The sequence below is a fragment of the Eublepharis macularius genome, unplaced genomic scaffold, assembly GCF_028583425.1.
Source record: "Eublepharis macularius isolate TG4126 unplaced genomic scaffold, MPM_Emac_v1.0 Eublepharis_32, whole genome shotgun sequence".
Lineage (NCBI taxonomy): Eukaryota > Metazoa > Chordata > Lepidosauria > Squamata > Eublepharidae > Eublepharis > Eublepharis macularius.
Genome location: NW_026559734.1, coordinates 63,352 through 88,278, shown reverse-complemented (window position 1 = coordinate 88,278; position 24,927 = coordinate 63,352). Strand labels below are relative to the sequence as shown.

General features: G+C 42.3%; 1 protein-coding gene across 2 annotated transcripts in view; it reads left to right on the top strand.

Annotated features, from left to right (window-relative positions):
• The first annotated feature begins 473 nt into the window (after positions 1-473).
• LOC129346927 (adhesion G protein-coupled receptor E5-like) overlaps positions 474-24,927 on the top strand; it is a 69,724-nt gene continuing 45,270 nt past the window's right edge. For both annotated transcript variants that reach the window (XM_055004003.1, XM_055004002.1), the window contains exon 1: positions 474-563. In XM_055004003.1, the coding sequence (XP_054859978.1) occupies positions 530-563 (34 nt within the window). In that variant the 5' untranslated portion in view covers positions 474-529. The remainder of the gene's footprint in view (positions 564-24,927) is intronic.

Sequence of the window (24,927 nt, the reverse complement as noted above, 5' to 3'; positions counted from 1 at the left end):
CCAACCCACCCCTATCCACTTCCAACGTAGTCCTACATCCTTCGACTTCTCACAGCTATCTTGAATAGGCTCGCCCCCTACTTTCATGGCCGTAACTCTTTAGCCACCTGCTCCTCAACTTTCATTTTTGAAAACAAGCTGCAGGATTTCCTCAAGCGTATCTCCTCCAGAGAAACTCCCAGGACCTTTCCACTGTGCGAAGTGCAGAGACCGGCTATGAGGAATGGCGCGTGCCCGCCAGCTGCCCCGGAGCTCTTTTCGATGGTCATTTCGTGAACCCGAACTGCGCGCCACTCGGCTCGGGCTCAAATCCGAGCCAGCCAAAGGCGCCTCAGCGAGGGGGCGTGCCTTGGGCTGAAGCGCGCCTGTGGCGGTACCCGCTCTCTTCTGCCCAGCCCTTGCTTTCCGGGGCGGGGCGGGTGCCAGCTGTAGTGGTCGCCGACGCCCTGCTCCTCCCCTCTCACTCGCACATTTTCTCCGGCCCTCGTGCGGCTCTGAAGTTGGCGTCGCTGGCCTTTGGGCGAGGAGCATGGCGTCCAGTCCCGCACCGCTACTGAGCCTGGGTAAGTCCCCGGCGATGATTTGCTCTAAACTGTCCCGACTGTTTTAAACTCCGCGAAGGGCTTGAAGGCTTGAGCCTAACGGAGCGAACGGCTGGTCCGCATTCAGGGAGGCTTTTTAACCAGCCGGGAATCCCCCCGGATTTATCCGCTACGATGCCACCTTCCAAGCTGTAGAGTCGGTTCTGGTGTGCGCTGGGTATGATTTCTTCCGTTCCCGTGAGACTTCTCAGCAGAGACTTCGCAAGTACTTTTGCATAATGACTGTTAATGATGGCCCTGGTGCATAAATACAGTTGATGCTTTGTTCATACTTGGCAGTTTATTATAAAAATCGTATAACTGTATGCTAAGTAATAGTAACAGAAACCAGACGGATGTTGGGCTGCAATCCTAAAAACATTTTCCTGAGCCTAAGCTCCATTGAATAAATGGGACTGACTTCTGAACAGACATGGTTAGGCATGCTCCTTTTTGTCACATTAAATTTTTGTAATAAGCTTAAACTCAATACAGTGATTTTTCTGAAACGATCAGTCATGCATCTTCTTACTGTTTTTGAACAACAACCCTAGGATGTAGACCAATATTTCAGTAGCTAAAGGGCTGAGGCTGAGAAATTAAAATGTACCAAATAATAGTACATAGAATTTGTACAGCACATCAGTGTTCAAAGCACGTCACATATGCTATTACCAGTAATTCTTAGAATAACCCTTTAAGATAGGCAATTATTACTATTCCCATGTTGCAGGGGTGAAGCAGAGTGGCTTGCCCAAGGTCACCTGGTAAGTTTATAGCTCAGGTGACATTTAAGCTTCAGGTTGACAGCTGTTTTTCCTAGCCGCTGTGTTACACCAGCCTAAGACAGTTCTTCAGCTGGTGTTTAAACCAGCCTGTCCAACTCACGTGTGGTGTTTAATATCACAAAAAGTGATATTAATAATATAAAATACAGTGAGAAAGGTGAGTCTGAAAATGGTGCTGTTTAAAGAACATCTTCCTGAAGAATTATAAAAACACAGCCTCTTTCAATGAAAAATCTTCCTCGGGATGACTGTAAAATATTGACATATTTTAACCTGAATATTAAGTATAAAACAATAGAACCAATCAGACATGCCTAATGTCAAGTAAAATGTATATCTAATAACTATGGATTCCCCATCCTGTGATGATGCAAAAAACCCCACCAGGTTTGCAGAAATTTTAAAAAATGTACCCTCCTCCCAAATAATTTGGGGGTCAAGCCCTTCAAAAATATAAGTGATGTCTGGGCAAGACTTCAGTTGCCAACTGACAACTGGGGATAACACAAGAAGAGATGAGTGAGGGGAGCAAGAGTAGGTAGAAGGTGAGGGGCAAGAAAGATTCTGTGAAGGAGGGGGCATGGGGGGGGGGACACGAAATAGAACCAGCCTGGTGGGAGGGAGAAAAAAGCAGATATGAAAAAAACTGGTAGGTGGCTAAGGGAGAGCAAGTGAAACTAGACCAAGGGGTGACATTCAGACTGATGGGAGGTGGGTGGGGGGGATTTTCCCTTCCTCATGAGTCTTCTCGTTATTTATGATGAAATACCATTTGACTTGGTTAAAACTGTACTGTGTAATAAATATATCTTGAATAATTCAATACTTGTATCAATTATACACAATTTTTAAAACTGGAATCATAAACAGCATGATAGAAATGATAATGGAAAACATCAGATTGCACAACAGGTTGTAACAATGCTGACTAGACTAAGACTGTTCTTGGCAACTTGGCCTTTCACGTATCTTAACTGAAAGATAAAATCATGAATAAAAATAAAAGATCTTATGAGGGAAAAAAATCTTCAGAATTAATTATCTAAGTTATCTTTACATGAAACATATATAAAACATGGGACACAAACTAATGGTATTATATGGTAGATGTGAAAGAGAATTCAGCAATGAAACAGAAAAATAAAACACACATGCTTGCTTTCTTGTAACTATGCTAGTCATTTTATGCCAAGAATGAATCATCCCTCTTCTCTCAGTATTTTTTGCTTTCCATTGCTTTCTCTTCTTTCTTTTGTAGAAATTTCCCAGCCCCTCAGGTCTGCATGCAGTGGAGGTGCTGTGGGGCCCAGCCTTTATGGTTGGGGCTACAATTGCTCCATAGTGGCCTCCAGGCTGAGGAACACTGTGTCTCCTGAGGTGCACCTAGGCTCAAAATATGCTGGCTTATTAAGGGAGTCAGCTTTTTAATTTTTATCTGTGTAGAATTTTATCTCAGCTGTGTTAGTGCTACTTGTTTCTCACGTTCTAAATTTGTGTTTCTAGATGTGCAGATGCCTTTGTTAATGTTATAATTTTAATGTGACTGGGTGCCATGTTGCATGTCAAAAACTGCAGCACATTCATTGTAACAAGTAACACTATTGGCACCAAAACTCTGGAACTCTCTCCCCAGGAAGACTTGCCTGTCCCCTTCTGTCCCCATCTGCCACCAGCAGGTGAAGACTTTTTTGTTTTGTTTGGCGTTCCCCCAGGGATCCCCTCTCCCTGTCCAAGGATTTAATTGTTGGTTTTGTATGCATTTTAGTTCTGGTTTTAATTGTTTTAATTATGTACCTTTGTTGGCTTTAATTATTTTAAAGATGTGGTTTTATTATGTGTGGGTTTTTAAACATTTGTTAGCCTCCTTAGTGGCAATTATGACACCAGAAAGGCTGGGTATTAAATTTTGTGATGTAAATAAAATATTTATAGGCAAACATTTTCCTAGCATTGTGTTTTCATTCAGGGAAAAGCTTCAGAGATTCATTTGTTTCTTGTCATGGCTGTTTCAAGATATAGGATCTCTGTAAGGAAAAATGTTGGCTGCTGTATCTGTAATTGCCCTTCAGCCAGACACCAGTATCTTCCCAGAGACAGAGGGAAGCCAAGAATCCTGGCTTCTCACACTAGCTTCCTCTCTAGTGTTCCCTGTCAAGGCTTGGCTTTAGGACTGGAACGTCATCTCTTTGGGATCTATATAGATTTGTTGCATTTTCCCTTCCCCCTCCTTCCTCATAATTTTTAAGAAATTAAATAAAGATGTCTGTCTCATAAAGAACATAAATAGACCATATCATGGATTTGCAGCCCAGAATCTCCCTCTACCTATACCAGATCCTCAGGCCCTGGAAAAGAATACCCATCCTTCCATCCAAAAGTATATAGTCTCGGATTCAGCCCGGTCAGTTGAGGTGGCAAGTGACGCAGGCTAGAAAAATTTATTTTCCACTTTAAAGAGTATTTTTTACTGTTTCTCATATTGAGGCATTACTGGAATTTCACATTCTTTGGCCTTAGTTGGTTCTGCCATGTATGTGACATCAAGGGGGTGGTGAGTGGTATGGGTGACATCACCCTTGTTCTAGAAATTATTGTGTTTCTTCACAGAAGACATGAGCCCAAAATTCCAAACCTGAGTGCCTCATCTTAGGGTCTGAAATTTAGTCCTTGCTCCCAAACAAATGACTCAGGATGCAGTCTTATGCATAGTTACTTGAGAGTAAGCCGCAGCAAATTTAATGTGACTTCCTTCTGAGTAAACATGCATCAGGTTGCTGTCCGTTTCCATAGGAGAAGCCACGTGTGTTGACAGCAAAGTATATCAAATGGACCTGAATGCTATGATTATGCTTTTGTTGAAACTTCCTTCCATATTCTGCTCTGAATGATGTGGTTGTTTTTGTTGAGAACAGAACCATCTAAAGCCAGGTTTATTTTTGTTAAGAACAAAGAACTAGCTAAGGCGGAATCCATAATTAGTGCCGCTTAATATAGCAGTATAATTCTCACAAAAATATGTCACCGTGGGCAAGATTCCACAGTTCTCCTCAGAAATAAATCCTCTTTAGTCAGATTCATCTTCTTCTTGCTTTTCCTTTTGGTTTTTATTCTAATTCATTACTTACTATTTTGTGACAGGTTCGTTGCTTTTTTAGCATTCATGAATGAATTGAATCATCATTTGGTGAGAATGATTAAGTACTGTTTTGTTTTTTACTTGCTAGCTAGCCAAGCTCATTGTTCATCAATTAAGTACAGTTAGGATATAACAGTACAAATGAGCAGGTTTTTTGGTTAGCTGCAAAGCTGAAAAATAGTGATCTCTCTGCTCCGCCACACTGATAATCTACAATATATGAATAAATAGTAGGAGAAGAACATTGACAGTGAGAGGAAAAGGAAGTTGTTAATTAAGCAGGAAGGAGAAAGAAAAGAGGAACACTGATAGAGTAATAGTTCAGGGAAGCCTCAGTATTGTTTCAGCTGTTCACATAGCACAAGCTAATGTTGCAGTTGTGTTTACAATTTTTTAAAAATCACAACAGATGGACAACAGTGTCCTTTAAACTTTCTGCAGTTCCAAACTCAACACAAGGATGGAATCATGCAAACATTAGGTGCCCTCAATCTGAGCCATAGTAGCCCATTATTTACTGTGTGTACACCCCACATTTTTGCTGTTGTGGTGCTCAAGGTTGCTTATATAAGATTACAGTGAAGTTTCCCATCCAGGCACTGGCTGGACCCAGACCAGATGCTGTACTGTGTGGTCCTTACTATATCTGAGGACCAATTCTACCATAGATTCTCAGTCTCTGTGTATCTCTGTCTCTTGGATCCTCTCTAAAACATACAGTAAAAAATTGTGATATCCGCAAAGTAATATATTAGTCTTCAATCCTATGCGCACTTACCTGGGGGTAAATCCTTTTGAACTCATTAGCATTTCATTCTGAGTAGACCTTATGCTTTCTATCTTAAGAGTCTTGGTTTTAGAAAACAGGTGTTTTTTTTTTTAAAAAATGAGTGAAATAGGGTGTGGGTGTGGCAGTCTGATCCTACTTGTCTCCCATGCATAACTCACCATGTCAGACTGTTAAAATAGGATTGCCAACAGGCCTGGAGAAAAATGTCCTGTCACTTCAGTAGAAACTTACTGTGTGGAAATGAGAAGTTGAAGCTTTTCAGGGCATGGAGGTAAATAACATCACCTGGTTAAAAAAACCATCAAGATAAGCTTCTCTTAATGGGACAGGACAATTTTCTCCATGCAGTTGGCATCCCTAGTTATAAGATCTCACTGGCAGCATTATTCTCAGAAAAATAATGTACTATCTCACCCTAAACACTGTAATTTCTTCTTGCCATAGCTTCCTGAACTTTTGTATTTGTGTTAATGCCAAATGAGGAGTACAGAATTTTGATCCATTTTGCAGGAGTTAAAAAGATAGATGAGAACAGTGGAATCCAGGGAATCCCCACTGTCTTTGGTTATTAACGAAGTGGAAGAGAGAGACAGAACTGAATTTTGTTGCTGTCATTGGAAGCAAATTAAGATTAGTCCTCATTGCTTATCCTTCCCAGGATATGAGTAAGGTTGCCAAATAACCAGGGAGGAAAAACCCAGCATGTCCCTCCTTTAAAAACAGTTTGATACACAGAAATCAGGTGGAGCATTTCATGGCATGGAGATAGGCACAGATGAAGCTGCTGTGAAAGGCACAGCTACCATGGCCAGTTGAAAAACTGGCAACACTAGTGTGAGATCTAATGAGTATAGCAACTTGAGTTGGAATCCAGTTTATGGTAACCCTAGTTACTAGTAAACCTAGGATTCAAATGTAGTTCTGAAACTGAAAGAATCCAGAATGTTTCCTACTATTTATAGGAGTAGGGAGTTCCCACCAGGGGTCTGATGTGAGGGGACCAGAATGCTAATTCCAGTCTCTTAGCTGCCTGCTACACCTGCTCACATGGAATGCACAAGCTGGGAAAGAGTGCTAGCTGCCCACACAGCAAGGGGAGGAGGGAGCTGGTGGGTGTTTTCAGTGCATTGTGGTTCACTTCAGATGTCATGCAAAGCCTTGTTCAGTGAAACTATGGGCCAAGCTAGAAGTGACGAATCACACTTGAATGGCAAGTGAACAGACTCACATGTATTCCTCCCTGTTCACTTGCGCTTCACTGGCACTGGAGTGCAAGTGGAGCGCAAGTGAACAGGGAGGAATACATGTGAGTGTTCACTTGCCATTCAAGTGTGATTCGTCACTTCTAGCTTGGCCCTATCGTTAGTGAGTTGTCAGTTGTCAGAACTTGGCCCTCTCACTAACTATAGTTAACTTAGCTTCTTTAGACTAGATTCTGAAGTTGGTTTATTAATGCCAAGTTGCTTCCACATAGAGGTCTTTCTCTGCACTGAGAGCAGGAAGCCCTCACATTTAAAAAGACCATCTGCACAGTAGTTTGCTAATTTTTTGGAGGATTTGTGGACTTCTCAGGGCTTTCTGCTTTAATAAACCAGATTTTTTAAACCCCTTCTTTGAACCATTTCAAAGAGAAAACTACAGGGTCTGTGTGGATGCTCCTTCAGCAGTCACTACAGGGAAGGAGATGAAGCTAAGCTCTGCTTTCAAAATGACACATGTGGCTGCTTGTTGTCATGCACTGCCCCCCTCTTACTGCTTTAGAGGGCACGTTCCCTTTCCCAGACCCTCCACATGGTACTCTTACAATGTGGCTGGGCTGGGAAAGGAAAAGTGGAGAGAGAGGGGTGTTTTTGTACTGTTAGAGGGCCCAGCATGATGTTCATTGTGCTGTGTTTCTGCACAGGCATGATGGGGGGAAATGGGGACAGGCAGGGTGGGGTAGGGTGATGCAGCAGCAGGAAGCAGAATGAGAACAAGTGTGGGGACCCCCTTCTCTTTCCTGCTGTGCTTGCTGTTGCCACTGTAGGGAGGACATGTATTCATGCATCCGTGTAAATGCAACCACAGTTACTCTTGGTTTCATATGATGTATGAATGGGGGATCCTGGCTTGCTGCATTTTATACTCCCTGGGCTACAGAGATGCCTGGCAAGAGCTGTTAAAAATGGAAACTGTTCTAGGTTTTCTGCGACTCTTGCTGTCAATCTCTCTGCCCACATTCATCTTTCCCCTCTTAAAGGTGCAAGGACTCTCCTTTTCTTGTGTCATTAAAGGGAGCTTGTTTCCCATCCCAACAGGGTGGTAATAGAGCAGTTCTGGGAGGTGGGTTACTTCCCCACCAGATAGCAAGGATTGCTATCCTAGCCTATAGCACAGTAGGGCTGGGAGGTGCGCGTCTGTTACGTGTTCTTTCAGTAGCAGAGTCCAAGGCTGTTAGTCTCCGATTCAACTGGAGTGGCATAGGTCTAGAAAGGGTGACGTTGCCCCCCCAGGTACTATTGACAAAGTCCAGAAAGTGTGTTGCCTACTAGACCTGCCTTGCTGCTACCAACGTGCCAGGCAATGTCCAGTGGCAGAATATGTGAAATAAGAAAGAATGAAACTTGGGATGGTGGGAGGGAGAGAATGTGTTCTGTTGGACCATCAGAAGTTTGGTCGCACAATGTTCAGCTTAAATCAGTATGCCTTCTGATTTGGTGTGAAGAAAGTGTTTATGTCAGTCCCAGACAACTTGATTGGGAAAGTGAGTGTGGATCTATAGATCAGGGGCCTGGAGGTCAAGCCCTATGAGGATCAAGTGGAATGCAAGTGAACAGGGAGGAATACATGTGAGTCTGTTCACTTGCCGTTCAAGTGTCATTCATCACTTGTAGCTTGGCCCTGAAGGGACCTGGGAATGTTCAGTTTGAAGAAGAGGAGGTTGAGGGAAGACATGATTGCTCTCTTTAAGTTTTTAAAAGGCTTTCACTTAGAGGCGGGAAGGAGGCTGTTTCTGTTGGCAGCAGAGTATAGGACTCGAAACAATGGTTTTAAACTACAGGAGAGAAGGCACTGTCTGGATATTAGGAAAAATGTCATGTTAGTTCAGCAGTGGAATTGGCTGCCTAAGGATATGGCAGGTTCCCCCTTACTGGCAGTCTTCAAGTAGCAGCTGGATGAATACTTGGCAGGGATGCTTTTAGGCTGCTCCTGCATTGGGCAGGGGGTTGGACTAGATGGTTGGTAAGACCCCTTCCAGCTCTATGATTCTATGTGGTCCTGTAGTAACACCCAACAATAGAAAGTACTTTGTGGAGAAGTCTGGTGCCTCAATGCAGACTGGGATAGCAGCTGTATAATTTTTAAGGAAAGGAGTGAATGAGTGACAAAGCTTTAACATTTGGATTTGTTAAGGCAGTTTAGGATTATGTACTTGTCTGTAAACTGGATTCTAGTTTCAGAAATTAATCAGTTACAATAAGCAGTGGCTTCTCACGATGTCTGAATCATGCTATTGTGAAAAGTTCAGGCTGTCTCTGTCACACTTTCTAGATGAGTCTTTCCACCAGGAGTCAGGTATGTGTCCCAGAGTTTTATGAACTTCAGTAATTGCTTAGCCCAACAGTAGATACAACAGTTCTGGAGGTGGCTTTTGTATAATTTGTACTTGTTCAATTGGTCCAATTCCCAGTCTAGTGACTTCTGTTTTAAGTCAGATGTTCTTCCTGGAGGGAAGGATCTTTTATAGGGGATGACCTCTTCCTAACCCTGCTCTGCCTCTCAGCATAGCTGGACTCAGCCTTTGTCTGTATAGCCCTATAATGTGCGTCACAATTGTGCAGTCCCAGTATGCAGAAGTAGGTCTCCCTCCTGGGCTTTGTTGATACGATAGTTATTGCTCTTGCTCAGAGGTTACGTAGGCTCTAACCCTCTGCTAAAAACAGGCCACTGCAGGAAACTGTTCTGGCCATGAAATTCTTTTTGGTTTTTCACATCAGGAAATGAATCAGCTTTGCTAATCTGGTTACCCACAGGCTCCGTAGCTGCCCTAACACTCTGCCCTTCCTTCTGCTACTGCTGCCTGTTTAAAATAAACCACACAGTGCATCTAGGCTCATGTTCAAGCAAGGCATTAGGCAAAGAATTTCCCATTTAAGACACTCAACCAGCCTTAAATTTTCCCAGCAGGGATTTGCTGTATACTGAGCCCTTTCTTGCGTCATCATCACTCTGCTTTAAACCAATGACTATATAGATGAAGATTTGAAAGTGATAGTACTATATGATACTATAAACTAGCCCTTAAATACTCTTAAGATTTCTGCCTCTTTTAACATATACATGTACAATAACTTAGGTATGTTTACTCATATTTAAGTCCCACTGAAATTAATGGCGCTTATTCCAAAGTCTTGGGACACAAGTGCCATAAGATAACAGAGCTTGCCGGATGACAAGAGATCCCTAACCTATGTTACTTGAAAATACATATAACTATGCTCTAATAGCCATTTTTAATAAAACTTTTTAGATGGGGACAATTTTGACAGAGAAGCAGTAGGTGAGGAAGTGGCACGGTCCCTTTCATTCCTCCTGTTTCCCACTCATTTGTGTATTTTCCCATACTATTAACTATTATGCTGCTGTTAAAGGCCCAAAAGAAGAACCAGTTTAAAAGGTACCAAACCTTCAGGTAGCAATGAGCAGGGTTTTGGTTTTCCTATAGTGGATATTCAGTGATGAGAAAAGTTTTACCAGGTATCTGTTGTGTAGGTGTTAAGGGTACATCCTAGCCAGGAAAAAAATTAGGCCGTTTTTTGAGGGGGGGGGGGTACTTTTATGGTTGTAATAGTAATACCTATCCCATAGTATAAGACATCCAATAAAGCTGATGGACAATAGATTCAGGGCAAAGGTAAGTACTTTTTTATTCTGCAAATAATTAAAGTGTGGAGTTCATTGCTGGTGGATGTAGAGATTGGCATGGATGGCTTTAAAAGGGAGTTAGATGGATTCATGGAGGATTCCTATTACCACATCCATGGGTATTAGCTATAATGATTAAAGGGAACCTTCATATTCAGAGGCAGTAAACTTCTGAACACCAGCACTAGGAGGCAACCTTATGAAAGGCCTTGGCCTCTGTGCTGTGCTTGTTGGCCCTCCAGAGCAACAGGTTGGCCATTGTATGGGACAGGATTCTGGACTCTTTTTTAAAATTTTTGGACATCACATGAATAAACATATGTATGTACAAATGTGTATATATTATATATATGACATCTATTTTGGAAAATGTTTGCCCTGCTGTACCTCATTTTTAGGATGTGTGCATGGATGCAATATATGAAAACGGGATATTCTGGAACTGCTGGTCAGGGGACTTCTTTGCTAGTCTGCTAGTCTGTTCCAGAAGGGTGGTTCTTAATGTCTGCCTGGCGGTGCAGACAAATATGTGACCCAGACTAGACATGGAACGTCCCCTTAATGCCCTGGAATGCAGATTTGTTTTTAAACAGCCCATCACTTGGAGCTTATTCCTACACAGCATTTTTTAAATGGAGAGCCATTTTTACATAAGAAAAAATAACAGTGAAACTGTAACTTTTGGACTGAATAAACATGGGATGGTTGGGAATCAGAAGAGTGCATGAAGATTTTCTATTTGCTAGCTAAAATTAGTTGATGTTTTTCACATAATACAAAAATATGAATAACGTCAACACTCTCCTCAGGGGTCATTTCATAGAAAAAAAGTTGAAGGAACTCATTAGCATAACCCATTAGCATATGCCACGCCCCTTGCCATCACCAGAAGTGTGTCATTAGCATAACTGATTTGCATATGCCACACCCCCTGACATCACCTATCCTGGCTGTTTTGGACCCAATCCTGGCCATTCAGGGCCAAAATTGGGCCCAAAATGGCAAAAAGGGGCTGAAAATGGCCAAAAAGGGGCCCAAAATGTTCAGGATCGGGCCGCTGCTGAGTGGGAGAGTGATCCACCACCCATCAGAGGCCTGATCCGGGCCATTTCGGCCGCAATCCAGGCTGAAACGGGCCCAAAATGGCCGAGAGGTGAGCAGGGCCACCTGACATGTGACCTCTTTGGGGAACTGCCAGAACTGCGTTCCTGCGCGTTCCCCCTCAAAATGAGCCCTGACTGTCCTTAACCACAGTATTAGTGAAATGCAGGATTCCTGATTGTCAGGCATTTGCCTTCCTGATAGCGCTTCCTCTGGATTCACCTGGCTCAACACATTCCCTTTTGATTTAGGTAGGTTCACAGTGATAGAAAGTGCTGAAAGGTAAAGTTTTGTTAATTGCAGGAAAAGCACAAATAATTGTTTTCACTTTTATTTATTTCATTTATTTTTTTAAAAAGGACCCCAAGGCAATGAACAACAGATATTAAAACATTTTACTAATATTTTAAAACATTTAAAATATTAAAATAACATTTTAAATGTATATATAAATACAATAAACATATAGACATATAAGCAAACACGCACACACAATCAGGGAGGAAGGCCAATAAGAATTTACTGGGGATATGCCAAACAAAATCAAAATGTTTTCACTTATGGGTGGAAGACAAAGATAGAGGGGGACAGGCGAATCCCCCTGGGGAGTGAGTTTCAAAGTTTTGGTGCCATGACTGAGAAGGGTCTTTCCTGGGTTGCCACCCCCAGCCTATTTAAAGGTGTACCGAGTCTCTGCAAATTACTGAATATCTATATAGAATACTGAATGACATGCATTTTCATTCTAAGTGACTGTTGTCTTGACTTATGCAGCCATAAGTAAATTGTTCAGAACAATTTAAAGCCATATTCAAGCAATCAATGGATGTATGTCCCGATCACACTTTATAACAATACAAAAGAATGAGAGTGAGCCAAGCTAATGCTGAATGTGAAAAAGATCATGCTGTTTGTGTTGCATCCACTATTGAGTGAGTGGTGGAGGGGGTAGACTGGGGTCCAGCACTGGGTTTAGTGAGCCTCTCAGACAAGGAACTAATTTAAAAAACATAACAGCAAATGGTCACAGAATGGCAAACCTGAATCTGGTCCAGATTTGTTGTGGGTCTCTGGAGTCTGGACAAGAGACTCTCAATGCTTCTTTAGAGGGTGACATGGAAAGATTCATCTGTTCGATTTCTGATTTTCACACAAGTATTGGGTCCTACCAGGGGGAAAAAAGCTGGCATCCCTAAGCCAAGCTGATCAGAAAGTTGTAACTTCATAAACTGTTTTGTTTAAGGCTCCTGTTGAGTTGGTGGAGTACTCTCAATACAGGTTTAACATTAATCCACTTTGATGGGTTCTATTCAGTTTGGCAACATTGCTTTGCCATTATATAGCCCTGCTAGTTCAGGTTTTTTTAAAAATCTCTTACCTCATTACAATACGAGTATCCCTGTGGCAACAGTTGCAGTCTGTAGCATTAGGAAAGCTCAGCCAATTGAGACTCATTGTGCTAGAGCAGCTAAACGAATCCAGTTTTAGCAATAAACAGTGGTGGTGTCATGCTTCGGCTTAGTCTTTGTGGCTGCTGTGGGTACTTTTCACAGGTACATTATCTAGTGCAGTGTTTAACAGGGGAAAACTGTGTTCTGTATCTATATATAGATAATGCATTTTTATGTTTAGATGTCTCAAGTCTGTAGATTATCTGGTGTAATGTACAAATGTTTTCAAAGTCTGCAGTATTCATAAGCTGGCATATGCAAGCAAGATGGCGAGACCATGCCATTTATCAAAGCAGCATATATATTGTCCAGTACTAAATACACCTTTGGTACTTAGCTTGTGTAATGACAAAATAAGCTTGTATTTATTAAATAGCTACAGCTGTGATTTCATAGTTTCTAATTCACTTAAAGACCTTTCCTGATGCACCAGGAATGTGCTCCCTGCCTGTTTGTGCTGCTGCTGCCCGGCTCCAACCAGCTGCAGAGAGGAGCTGGGTGGCATGTGTTGGAAGGGAGCCTATACTCCCTTCTCTGTCATGTCACTATCAACAGGTTCTGATGTGCTGCATCAGCAGCTGGTAGGAGTTGGGTAACATGAGTGGGGAAGGGGGAGACTTGCTTCCCCCTCCCCGTTTTTACTGTCTGGAGCTGGTGGGAACAATGAGAGAAGCCCCTTCGCTTGTGCTGCTCTCATGACACTCTTGCTTCTTGGGGCAGCAAAATATGTAGAGCTGGACCTGGCCTGAGCAGTTCCAGTACGAAGTTTGGCTAGCAGAGATAAGGGCTCAGCAACAGGCTCCAGCCACAGAAGCTGCCTGGAGGGCTTTTTATATTACAGATTTTAGGCCTAAAAACATGTTTTAGAAAAACATGTGTTGGTACACCTTATAGGAGGAGCTGCTTTGGGAGGGGGTGATTGGGACTAGAGAAATAGTGGGAGAGGGAGTGCTTAATAGAGATGGGCATGAACTGAAATACGAACCAAAGTTCAGCATGAACCGGGCTGGTTTGTGGTTCACAAACTGGTGGTTCGTCAGAGCCCATTTCTGACAAACCACTACGAACGTTAGGCTCATTCGTTTGGTTAGTTTTTTGGTTCGTCACTGCAGACACCCTGGTGCCGATCAATCAGTTTCCTAGGCCACAGGGGATGGACTTCCTGCAGATCTTTTACTGACCAGAAGTGGCCTTCTGCTAGCCCAGAAGTGACGATTTGCTGACCTGGATATGACGTTTTCAAGAATTAAATCAACCAGTTTGTGAACTGGAGCAGGTTCATGAAAGTTTGTGGATCGTGAAATGTGACAAACCACAAACCGCACGTTTCTGGTTCGTGCCCATCTCTAGTGCTTAACCCTTAACCTAGTCCTAATTCTCCATTCTAAATTAACCCCCAGCAGCTTTTCTCCCTACAGTTTGCAAAATCAGCAAGTTTTATACTGGTAACTGATGGTGTTCCCTAAAAATACTGGCAAGCATTATTTGGTGATGATACTGAGAATATTCTGCTAGTTCTACATAGTATCTAACTGTCCCTTCACAGAATTCTAGTTTTCAGACTCCCACAGGAAGAAGGAATAATGTAGATATGCCTAGAGAGGCACAATGAACACAAGGTGGTTCCATACTACAATCTCTTTGTGTTGCTGCATGATCCCTTTCTGTATTCAGCCGCAACCAGAATTGAGATGGGGACTCCGTACAGTACTGTATTCCCTTTAGAAATCCATCTCAGAGGGAAAATTCTTACAATATGTCTTCTCAGAGTAAGTGCCCTCCAGCAAAGGTCCCATTTCTTCCTGCAGCTTTCCTTTGTTTGTCTTTAGCATAATTAATTACTTCTGTTCTCTCCGAAGTAGCTGGTTTTCTCAGGGGACTGAAGAACCATTGGTTAACTACAAGTTTCCTTTATCTTGGGGAGGCAGGGGAAAGGTGTTTATGTATTTCTGTTTACTTTGTAGCTGGCCAAATTCAGTGCTCACTTCTTAAAATGTTGCTAATAAAACAATTGTTTTAAAAACGAGCAGTGGCTTTAGCTGATTACAAAATACAAAAATCTATTTAAGCCCCTTCCAACAAGAGCTGATTGTTTTCAACCGAATCAGTAGTGGCCTGATAGGTACTGAAGGCCTTTTTTACGTGGGTGATTTTTGCTGCTTTTGACCTCATGCCTTTCTGGGTTTTCTTCTGAATTTCAGGTGCTTAACTCCCCCCTCAGTGCACCATTTCAAGGGTTCTGAAGAGGTTCTGAAAAAGAAAGAGATTAAATTTTAAAGGGGCAGTAGGCCTGGGAAGTGTTGGTAGCACTGTCAGATGAAACAGGAGTTCTCTGAGCAAAACAGATGCCACCCTGCAAATGGGGAAGATTGACAATTGCCCATTCTCATATATTCTTTGTGGTGGCACCCACCTTGCGGAAAGAACTCATCAGGAGGTCAGGAAGGCTTCTGTCATTCTGCACAATATACAAAACTGTAATGTTCAAGAGGGCATTTTTTATAAGGGACGTTGAATTGTAGTATAATGGAACAGCTCAGGAGGTTACTTTTATGAGCGTATTGCAATGTTTAAATGTATGTATCACCCTGCTTTTACTGCATTGTTTTCTGTCTTTATAACCTACTTTCTGCATTATGGTATGTTGTGAAGTAGACAAGTTTTGCTTGTTTTGTTTGCGTTGTTCCTCCAGTTTTAGTCCTTTGTAATCTACTTTGAGTCACATCATGAATGATATGAACAATCAAGTTATAAATGAAGTAAATAAAATAGTTTGCATTAAGTTTTTAACATGTGCTACAAATAGAGTCTGGAAAAAGACACAGAACATATGTCATTTGGATAAGCCATAAAAACAAAGAACCAATCATGGCATTCTAGATTAAAAGGCGAATGTGGAACCAAACTCAGTTTGGCAGCTGAAACCAGCGGGATTATTCTGGTTTACATTCCAGTGTTCATTTCTGGTGTGCACAGACCTAGAGCTTATAGGGCTGTGTATGGAATTAGTGCCATGTGTCCTTCAACATAATTTGAATTTTTCCTTAGCATGTGAATGTTTTCAGTTATTCTCACCCAGGGGTCATTTCATAGAAAAAGAGCTGGAGGAACTCATTAGCACAACTCTTTAGCATAACTCATTAGCATATGCCATGCCCCTTGACATCATCAGAAGTGTGTCATTAGCATGACTGATTTGCATATGCCACACCCCCTGACATCACCTATCCTGGCTGTTTTGGACCCAATCCTGGCCATTCAGGGCCAAAATTGGGCCCAAAATGGTCAGGATCGGGCTGCTGCTGAGTTGGAGAGTGATCCACCACCTGTCAGAGGCCCAATTTGGGCCGTTTTGGCCCCAATCCAGGCTGAAACGGGCCCAAAATGGCCAAGAGTCAGGTGGACGGGGCCACCTGATATGTGACCTCTTTGGGGAACTGCCGGAACTGCGTTCCTGTGCATTCCCCCTCGAAATGAGCACTGGTCTCACCCATGGTTGTAAGTAGCCTCCAACGGGGAGGATTTGTTAGGGCCAGAATCATTAATTATAATTCAGCCTTGGCACTGCACATGAGGCACTGGTGTTGAAGTTCCTTGCTGAGCTGACTCTGGACACTGGCGAACTCTTGAGACCTGTTTTTGTTTTATCCTGTTGCTCAGAATTTCCTACTGCCCATTGAGGTACACATCCCTGTTGTTCCTTTACATGCCTCACATACATTGTTTCTCACCTCTCATTTTGTTAGAACTGAAATGGGTGGGGAGAGAAGTTTAGCTGCCTAGCAACTGCAGCCAGTGTGGTATAGTGATTAGAATGTTGAATTAGTATCTGGGAGACTTGGGTTCAAACCTCTACCACTGAAGGTTGCTGGGTGACCTTGGGCCAGCCACACTTGCAGCCTAATCTACCTTACCAGGTGGGTTGTTAGGATAAAATGGAAGACATAGGAATGATGTAAGCTGCTTTAGGCCCCTATTAGAGAGAAAATATGGTATAAATAAAGGAAGAAAATAAATTCTATAGCCCTTACAAAAGGGTAAACCTGAAACATGCACATGGAAAAGGAGTAGTAATAGCAGCAGTCCCTATTTCGGCTGATATTGACCTCTCGGTTTTGCTTATTCACTTGCTAGTACCCAGTAATTGTAGGAGGTGCTGCAAAAACTCTTTGCCTAATTTTGCCCTCCGGACACCTTTCTGCAACTTCAGCCAACAAAGGATTTTGTTTTCAACACTAATACTGCTTGAGTCTAGTATTTCAGAGAATTTCAGGGGAGATAAAAGGTTCTTGGTACAAAGAGATGTTGATAATTCCTTAGCTACTATATACAAGTTTCTCTCCAAATAGATATCAAGGACCACAGAGCCTTATCTAATGTGGCTTGACTGTGTAGGTTCTTGGTTACAAACTGTATGACTAATTCAGTCCAAGCATGTCTTCTGAGACTTCTGTCAGTGATACTGATGTTTCACACATTGACCACTTTGCATCTGGCGCTACTGGGCCACGAGATTTCCACACACACACACACACACACACACACACACACACACACACACACACACACACACACACACACACACACACACACACACACGGTGCATAGTGTTAACCAGCTGTTGAGAGTCTGCCACTTTTCATTACTCAAGGTGCCACCCTGCACATGGGCGAGATCAACAGCAGCCCGAACATGGGCTTTCTCTGTGGTGGCCCCTACCCTGTGGAATGGCCTGTCTGAGGAGGTTAGGAGCACCCCCACTCTCCTAGCTTTCTGGAAACGATGCAAAACTGAATTATTAAAAAATACTTTTGTATTGTAGGGAGAGGCTCTCAGATGTGTCACTAATGAGTTAAGGACCATAGACTTCACCACTATGTTGCCTTACATACTATCTGGTGTCTTAAATACGTACTACTATGAGCTACCTGTGCTTCATGTGGTCTAATGTCAACCCTAGAATCGCTCATGTTCTGTTTCAGCATTTCTTCAACTCTGTATTGGATTCTTATTAATGCTATGTATTTGTAAACTTGTGTTTATTTACCCTATGGCACTGTTTATGGAAATATCCTTGAAATTGACTGTACTGGTTTTACACTGTGTAATCTGCCTTGAGTCTCAGTGAGAAAGGTGGACTATAGATGACATAAATAAATAATAAAATGGTCTCTTGTCCCCCTTGGTAAAGAGGCTCCTAATCTTTGTAATATAGCAGTGTCCTTCAAACTGGAGTCCATAAGGGTACACGAGGGCTTTGTAAGTACAGTAAGTAATCCCTTCTTGTATCCCTCCAGCTAACAGGAAGATGGGGGCCCTCTCTGTTTTCTAGGAATGGAGTTAAGGACTTCCTGCCTCAAGGAAGGAGACAGAATCAGCTTCCACTTCTTCTGAAGTGTGGTAGCTCATGGGCAACTGCAAGCATCAGCTACACTAGCACCTAGATCACCTCCAAACATTAGCCAGAAAACAGTGTGGTTGGTAGCTCAGCCCTAGGAATGCTAATTGTTCAAGGGCCAAATTATATGTTACATTTTTAAATTAGTAAGGTCTGAGGAACCTGAATTTATTGTGATGCTGGTCTTTTTCTGTTTCTGATATACACATGGGAGAATGCAAAAACAGATAACACGAAAAAAGTAGCACAGCCTGAATAAACAAGTTTCCTAGCTCCTTGCCCTAGGAAACTTAAAAGAGAGGTGTAGTAGCCCCGTAACGGTCTCCTTCTTTCTTACAAAGGCAAAGCAGAACATGTATTTCTGCTGGTCTTGGGAGCAGAGATTCTGGGTGGCATCCTCTGTGTTGGGAGGGAATATTGCAGTCACTAAGCACAGTTTACTGTAGCAGGGGCAAAATAGGAAGTTACAATTGCTCTGGGAAAAGGCCGATGTCATTTCTGACCCAGCTTTGTAATCTCACCTAGCCAGTTGTGGAAACTAAGCAAGAAGGTGCTGAGGCAGCAGCTACAGAGGCAAAGAGGTGCTAGTGGGCTCTCTGCACTCCTTGTGACTGCCACTTCCTCATTGCAAAGGGTGTGCAAGGGCAGCAGTAAGAGACCTCCCACCTCCCCAGTAAGTAGTGATGAGGAGTCCACAAGGTATTGTGTTCACTGTTGGAGGAAGAGGCTATAGCAGCTTCCTTTTTCTTACAAAGACTGTGATCCAGATGTGAGCACAGCAGTCATTTCCCCTTCTTGTTCTCACAAACAGATGACAAGGTGGTGGCAGCTAATGTATCTGGATCCCTCTTCTCACATCTGTTGCCTCTTCCTCATTTAGTGAGTATTCCAGGCATGGGTGCTGCTGCCATCTCCTTGCTAGCCACTGTCTCTCTTTTATCAGTTTATGCCCACACCATAGGTAATAGAGTTGGGGTGCTTGTGGTGTGAATTGCTCTCCCCTGCTTCATTTGATGCAGGAAGTACCATGGAGAACAAGGAAGCTATTTTTGGAGAAAGAATGTTGTGGTTTTGGAGCTACAGAGACAGTGCGGATGTATGACCTATCAGCCTGTCATTGTTAGTTCAGAAAGTCCATAATCCATGAATGGCAGCTTTCTGACATTGATCCACTCAAGTGTAGGATGAGAAAGATTGACGGTTATTCTCGTATGAACCACTGCCCGAAACAGGCTTCTGTCAGCACACTCATGACATTTCAGATTCTGCTTCCTTTGTGAGCCCGTGTTCATGGGGACACTCAGTTTGGATGGTTTTAGAGTGTCCAAACTATTCCATAGTGTATAAAAGTCAAACTACATGTGACATTCCACTGCATGAATGTTTTCCACAAGTTTTTTAAAAAATTTATTCAAAGCAGCTGTGGGCTACACAAAAGTTTTTGCAACAGGGCAAATAGTAGTTCGCCAGAGCTTTTTCAGGTTAGGAAAACAGAGCAAAGAAAAGGTCTTAAACCATCTCTCTGCAAGTGCCACAGTCCCAATCTGAATTGGTCCCCCATGAGCCTGAGAGTCCTGTGTGTCAACAAGGAGCTTGCATTGCATGCCTGCTTGACAGGAGATAGAGCAGACCTGGGTATGGACCCCGGAATAGTGTGTTCTGTAGTTGGGACAGACGACATTGGAGGGCTTTAAATGTATGATGAAGTAGAATTTGTGATATGATGATTGTACACGCCTGTTTGGTTATTTGACATATGCAGCTCCTACAAGGAATTTATAGCTTGTCCTTGAAGATGGCCAAGGATATTCCAGATGGGAAGAAAAGGAGGATGGATCTTATGAAATCTATTTGCCTGCCTAGATTTTATTCAGAGCATGGTGCCCTCCCTTTCGCTAGCTGGTATAGCAAAACTGCTGCCTCACAAGCTGGATCTGATATCTCTGAAAACATTGGCACAATTGCCACCTTTAGCCTACAAACTCTGAATGAACCACAGAGGCTGATTCCTCCGGCAGGATAGAAGGTGATGCCTTCAAGTAGAAGGGGAGGCTCTTTCTATCCACCTCTCGTGTTGATTCCCCATTCAGTGGGGAAAGGGAATGGGATTGTGAATACAGATCCAGCCTTTGACTAGGGCTGTGCATATCAAAAATTTTCAGATTAATTTCAGATCTGGTGGGCATGGTTTTCATTATCCCAAATTTTAGAGCTTTTGGGGATTTTTCTCAGGTCCTGAACATTTGGGGCTATTTTAGCAATTGCCTCCCATGCCCCTGCCCCCCAGAAGCAGCAGGAGCTGGGGGAGAAAGACAGGAAGCTGGTCTTGCCAAACAACTGTTTGGCAACATCCCCCTCCCTTTAAATTGGAGGCCAGCCAAGTATACCCCAACTGAAAATAACAGCCTTTTAAAATCTGAAGGAAGAGAGACAATGTCAAACAGTTGGTTGGCAGACCAGCTTCCTCTCTCCCCCTCTTGACTCCAGGTCCTCAACACCCTGAAACACCCTGAAATTCTGGGAGATAAATATTTGTTTCTTCTAGAATTGGGGAGAGTTTAGGGTCATTTCAGAAATCCCTGAGTTGACCCAAAACAGCTAATTTCTGGTTTTATTTTTAGCTTGTGTTTATTAGAGTTCACATCCCAACCCTTGGTATCCAGATGTTTAGCTGAACTGTACATATCAGCAATTGTATGTGCATGGGCTCTTCTTTGAGTATATTCTGCACGTTTAGTGTATATTCTGCACATGCTGTACATATCAGCAATTGTATGTGCATGGGCTCTTCTTTGAGTATATTCTGCACATGTTTAGTGTATATTCTGCACATGCTGTACATATCAGCAATTGTATGTGCATGGGCTCTTCTTTGAGTATATTCTGCACATGTTTAGTTCTGTGTGTCTTACTGTGTTTACACCTCCCAGTGCATGTTTGAGCATTGGGGGCAGGACCTGCTGGTGTAATCCCCACTTACACATGTTCATTGTGCTGCGATCGTTACTTGAACAGGGCTTCAGTTACAGAAGAATAGCCATAGATTGATGATAAACATCACTATTTAGAAAACAATCTGCAAAAGAATGAAACAAGTGAACAAAGAAACCTGAGTTCGATCCTGCCGGAAGCCAGGTTCAGGTAGCTGGCTCAAGGTTGGATCAGCCTTCCATTCTTCCGAGGTTGGTAAAATGAGTATCCAGTTTTCTGCGGGTAAAGTGTAGATGACTGGGGAAGGCAATAGCAAACCATCCCATAAAAAGTCCACCAAGAAAACATCGTGATGCGCCGTCCCCCCATGGGTCAGTAATGATTTGGTGCTTGCACTACTTTTAACACACACACACACACACACACACACACACACACACACACACACACACACACACACACACACACACACACACACAAAACCATTTTTTGGTCCCTGGGGTCAAAAGATTACTTACCCTGATGTAGAAAAATAAATAAGATAGTTCCCTGTGGTTAAACAATATACCACGATAAAAAGTTTTTGAAATGTAATTTAAAAGATGAGGAGGGGAAAGGGCGGTAAGTATGAAAAGATATCATCCAAATCTATGTAAATAGTGGCCTGGCTCCAACAAAGTGTTATTTCCTTTCTTTCCCCCTCCTGCTGCAACAGAAATGATCTATTGCATCCAAACTAATGTGATTGGCCCGGCATTTAAGCCACAAAATATGGGCACAGCCAATGTTCAAGCATGTTACGGTCCCATTATTGTCAGTGTAGGAGCCTTATTTCAGACGTTTCATGTCTGAAATAAATTGAAATCAATAAATTGAAATCTCTTACAGTCTGTGTCCAGACTGTAAGAGATTTGAAAAAAAAGAAAATTATTATAAATCAGAATGAATGAAAGTAAAATGGAATATGCAAAATTATTAATGGTTACAGACAAATTCAGGATAGATTATTTGAAAACAACAACAAACCCCTTTACTAAACCTCAGGATAATTTATTTATTTATTTTTGATTTTTATTCCGCCCTCCCCACATTTCCAGCAGGTTCGGGGTGGATTACAAAATACATAAATGTTAAAATATATAAAACAGTTGTTATAATTAACAATTCTAAAAATATCCAATTTACACAGTTAAAATACAATTATATATATCAACATAGCGGCACAGAACTCCACTGATCAAATTTAAAACAACTTCAGAGCATCTCTGCATTCAAGAGTGTTATTTTAAAATGGAGGTATTGGTGGTGGGGAGGGCCCAATCCCTCATCAACCGGCCAGGGGGGCTCCACCTAGCACTGCCCATATGTCTGGCAGTAGTAAACGGGAGTGCTAGAGTTTGTGATGCTCTGCTGTTCTAGGCAGGAAATAATACAAGAGGAAATATTTGCCAGTATGTACAATTTTTTTCTTATTGGGAAAGAAATGGTTTGATTATTCAGAGTTACCATTTAGAATCAATATTGTTTTTAATAAGAGAGAGATGGTTTAAAAACAGTTGTGGAAGCAAAGCATTTCTTGGACTCCTTGGGAATGTGATATGATGGTCTCTTGCCATTTTTCTCTGTACTGTCCTAGATACTTCTTTAGCAGGAGGGAGTTAGAGAGAAGATGGCAAATGTTAAGCCCTTTGCTGTAGATCTTATCGAGTTGCCAAGGTCAGGCTTGCAGGGACTAAGCAGCCAACATGCCTCCTTTCGGCTGCAGTAAGCGCACTAGGCTTTTTACGTTGGTGTGAAGGGGTTTCTGCCATTAAGCTCTGGACTCTGAAGCTCTCCTAAGCAAATGTCTGCACAATGCTTAACATTTTATAGATGCCTGTTTAGGGCTTAATGTGAGCCAGGACACATGAAGAAAGTAAAGGAAGCCCCAGTGAGCATTTGCTGGCTGCATTTCATATACAGCCCATTTATGCATATCTTGCATTAAGAGGACGACTTCTGAACCAAAGTTCATGACTTTCAACTATGCTGAGCTCGGAAATAATTTCTCAGAAATTAACCACTGCTCATATTGGTTTATCTGATAGCCACAACTGCATGTGCAGCAGGCTGTCAAAACTACATAGTGGCTCTAGCTGAGAAAAAGTTTAATGTGCACAGATTAATGAGCTGTTGTGTATACAGATGTCTCATTTATTGAACTGTAATGCAACAAACAAAATATGGCACACTGAGGTAGAGAAAAACATCTTTTTAGCACAATGTTTGCAAATGTTAGGAAGTGTAATATGGCAAGTCACAAAATGCAACAGGCATCTGCCCAAAAAAACTAAAATCACAACCATCTGTTAACATCTTTCCTTACTCTGTATTAATGTAAAGAAATATGTCCTTAAACATTAACACACTCCCACATCAACAAAATCCCACAGTGGAAATTTCTTCTTTGGAATTTGAGCTGCCATCCTTCATGTAACTGTTGGCTTCATAATGTGGTACAGACTGTGTGCCATTTCCACCTGCCCAAGGCAGTCATAGGTTGTGCTGGTTAAACATCAGCTCCCTATGACACAAAACAACCTACTGTTAAAATGGAGGAGATACTGCTTTGCAGCCTGTCACTCAAAAGGAAAAAGTTAATAATCCCGTAGAGAATGCTCATATCCTTGAGTGTGTCTAAAGTAGTTCTTTGGATCCCAGCCTATGATCTTAAATATGCTGATGAGAGGAAATGCCCTAAACCCCATGTGAAGTAAAAAGTATTAAATGAAGACAGTGGCTTATATTTCATGGATATTTTCCTCTGGTAGAACAATGTTTCTTTTGGGACGGAGGATGCCAATCAGTTCCTCTCTTCCTTTCACAGCAAACTCCTCACATAGCGTACAGTGCTGTTCCTGGGAGAGAGCATTTCAGGGGGAGCTTAGAAGCTACAGTAAGAAGGGAAGGTGGGAAAGTGCTTTTCTGCAGCCTCCACTCTACTTGCAGGTCTCATTGGACAGAAAACATTGGTATTAACTGGAGTGGCCTTTGCAGTGTTGCCAGGTTCCAATCTGCTTGTTTGCTTATTCCTTTATTAATACATGGTCATTTTTTACAGTTTTTGCTCAAGATTTTATAAAAGGCAAAAGTTATGTTAGAAATATTCAGTGACATGATCAGAATAATTGTGTTTCATTAACATGAAAGTCATGCTTCCGGGTTCCTTTGCTTGAAGCTAATATGACTTGTGCCTTTCAGTCTGGAGGGCCTCTGGCTCAGCTGTTGTATGTTAGCTGCCAAGGTGGAAGCCATTCCCATGTTAGCAGATGTGTAAATCATCACTTGATTCTCGTGACACAGGGCTGCCTTGCCTTTAGTGCCTGAGAAGCTATGGCTGATGTGCAAATTGGCAAAGGAAGGAAGGGCTAAATAGCTGGGGAAGGAAATCACCTCCCTCTTCATTCAAAGTCAGCCACAAAATATGGCATCTCAATTCATGGACTGCATTCTTAAAGAATAATATGAGGAACTACATCCTTAACCCTGGCACTTAAAAAAAAATCCTGTGCTGTCTGTGAGAAATACTTTTTATTTGTAGGTCTGGACTGTGTCAAAATCTTCACCCCTTGTTTAAAAAGCGTCTCTTTGCTAAAAACAGATGTGGGGAGGGGGGAAGCCAAATGTTTTCCAAGCTGCACCCAGCCTGGAACTTCAGTCATGCAGATGCCCCAGCAAAGGGTTGGCCGGTTAAGAAAATGAAATGAAATCCAGCCCTCAAGTCAGAGTTGACTCATAGCAACCCCTGGTGGGGTTTTCATGGCAAGAGACTAACCAAGGAGGTTTGCCATTGCCTGCCTTTGCAAC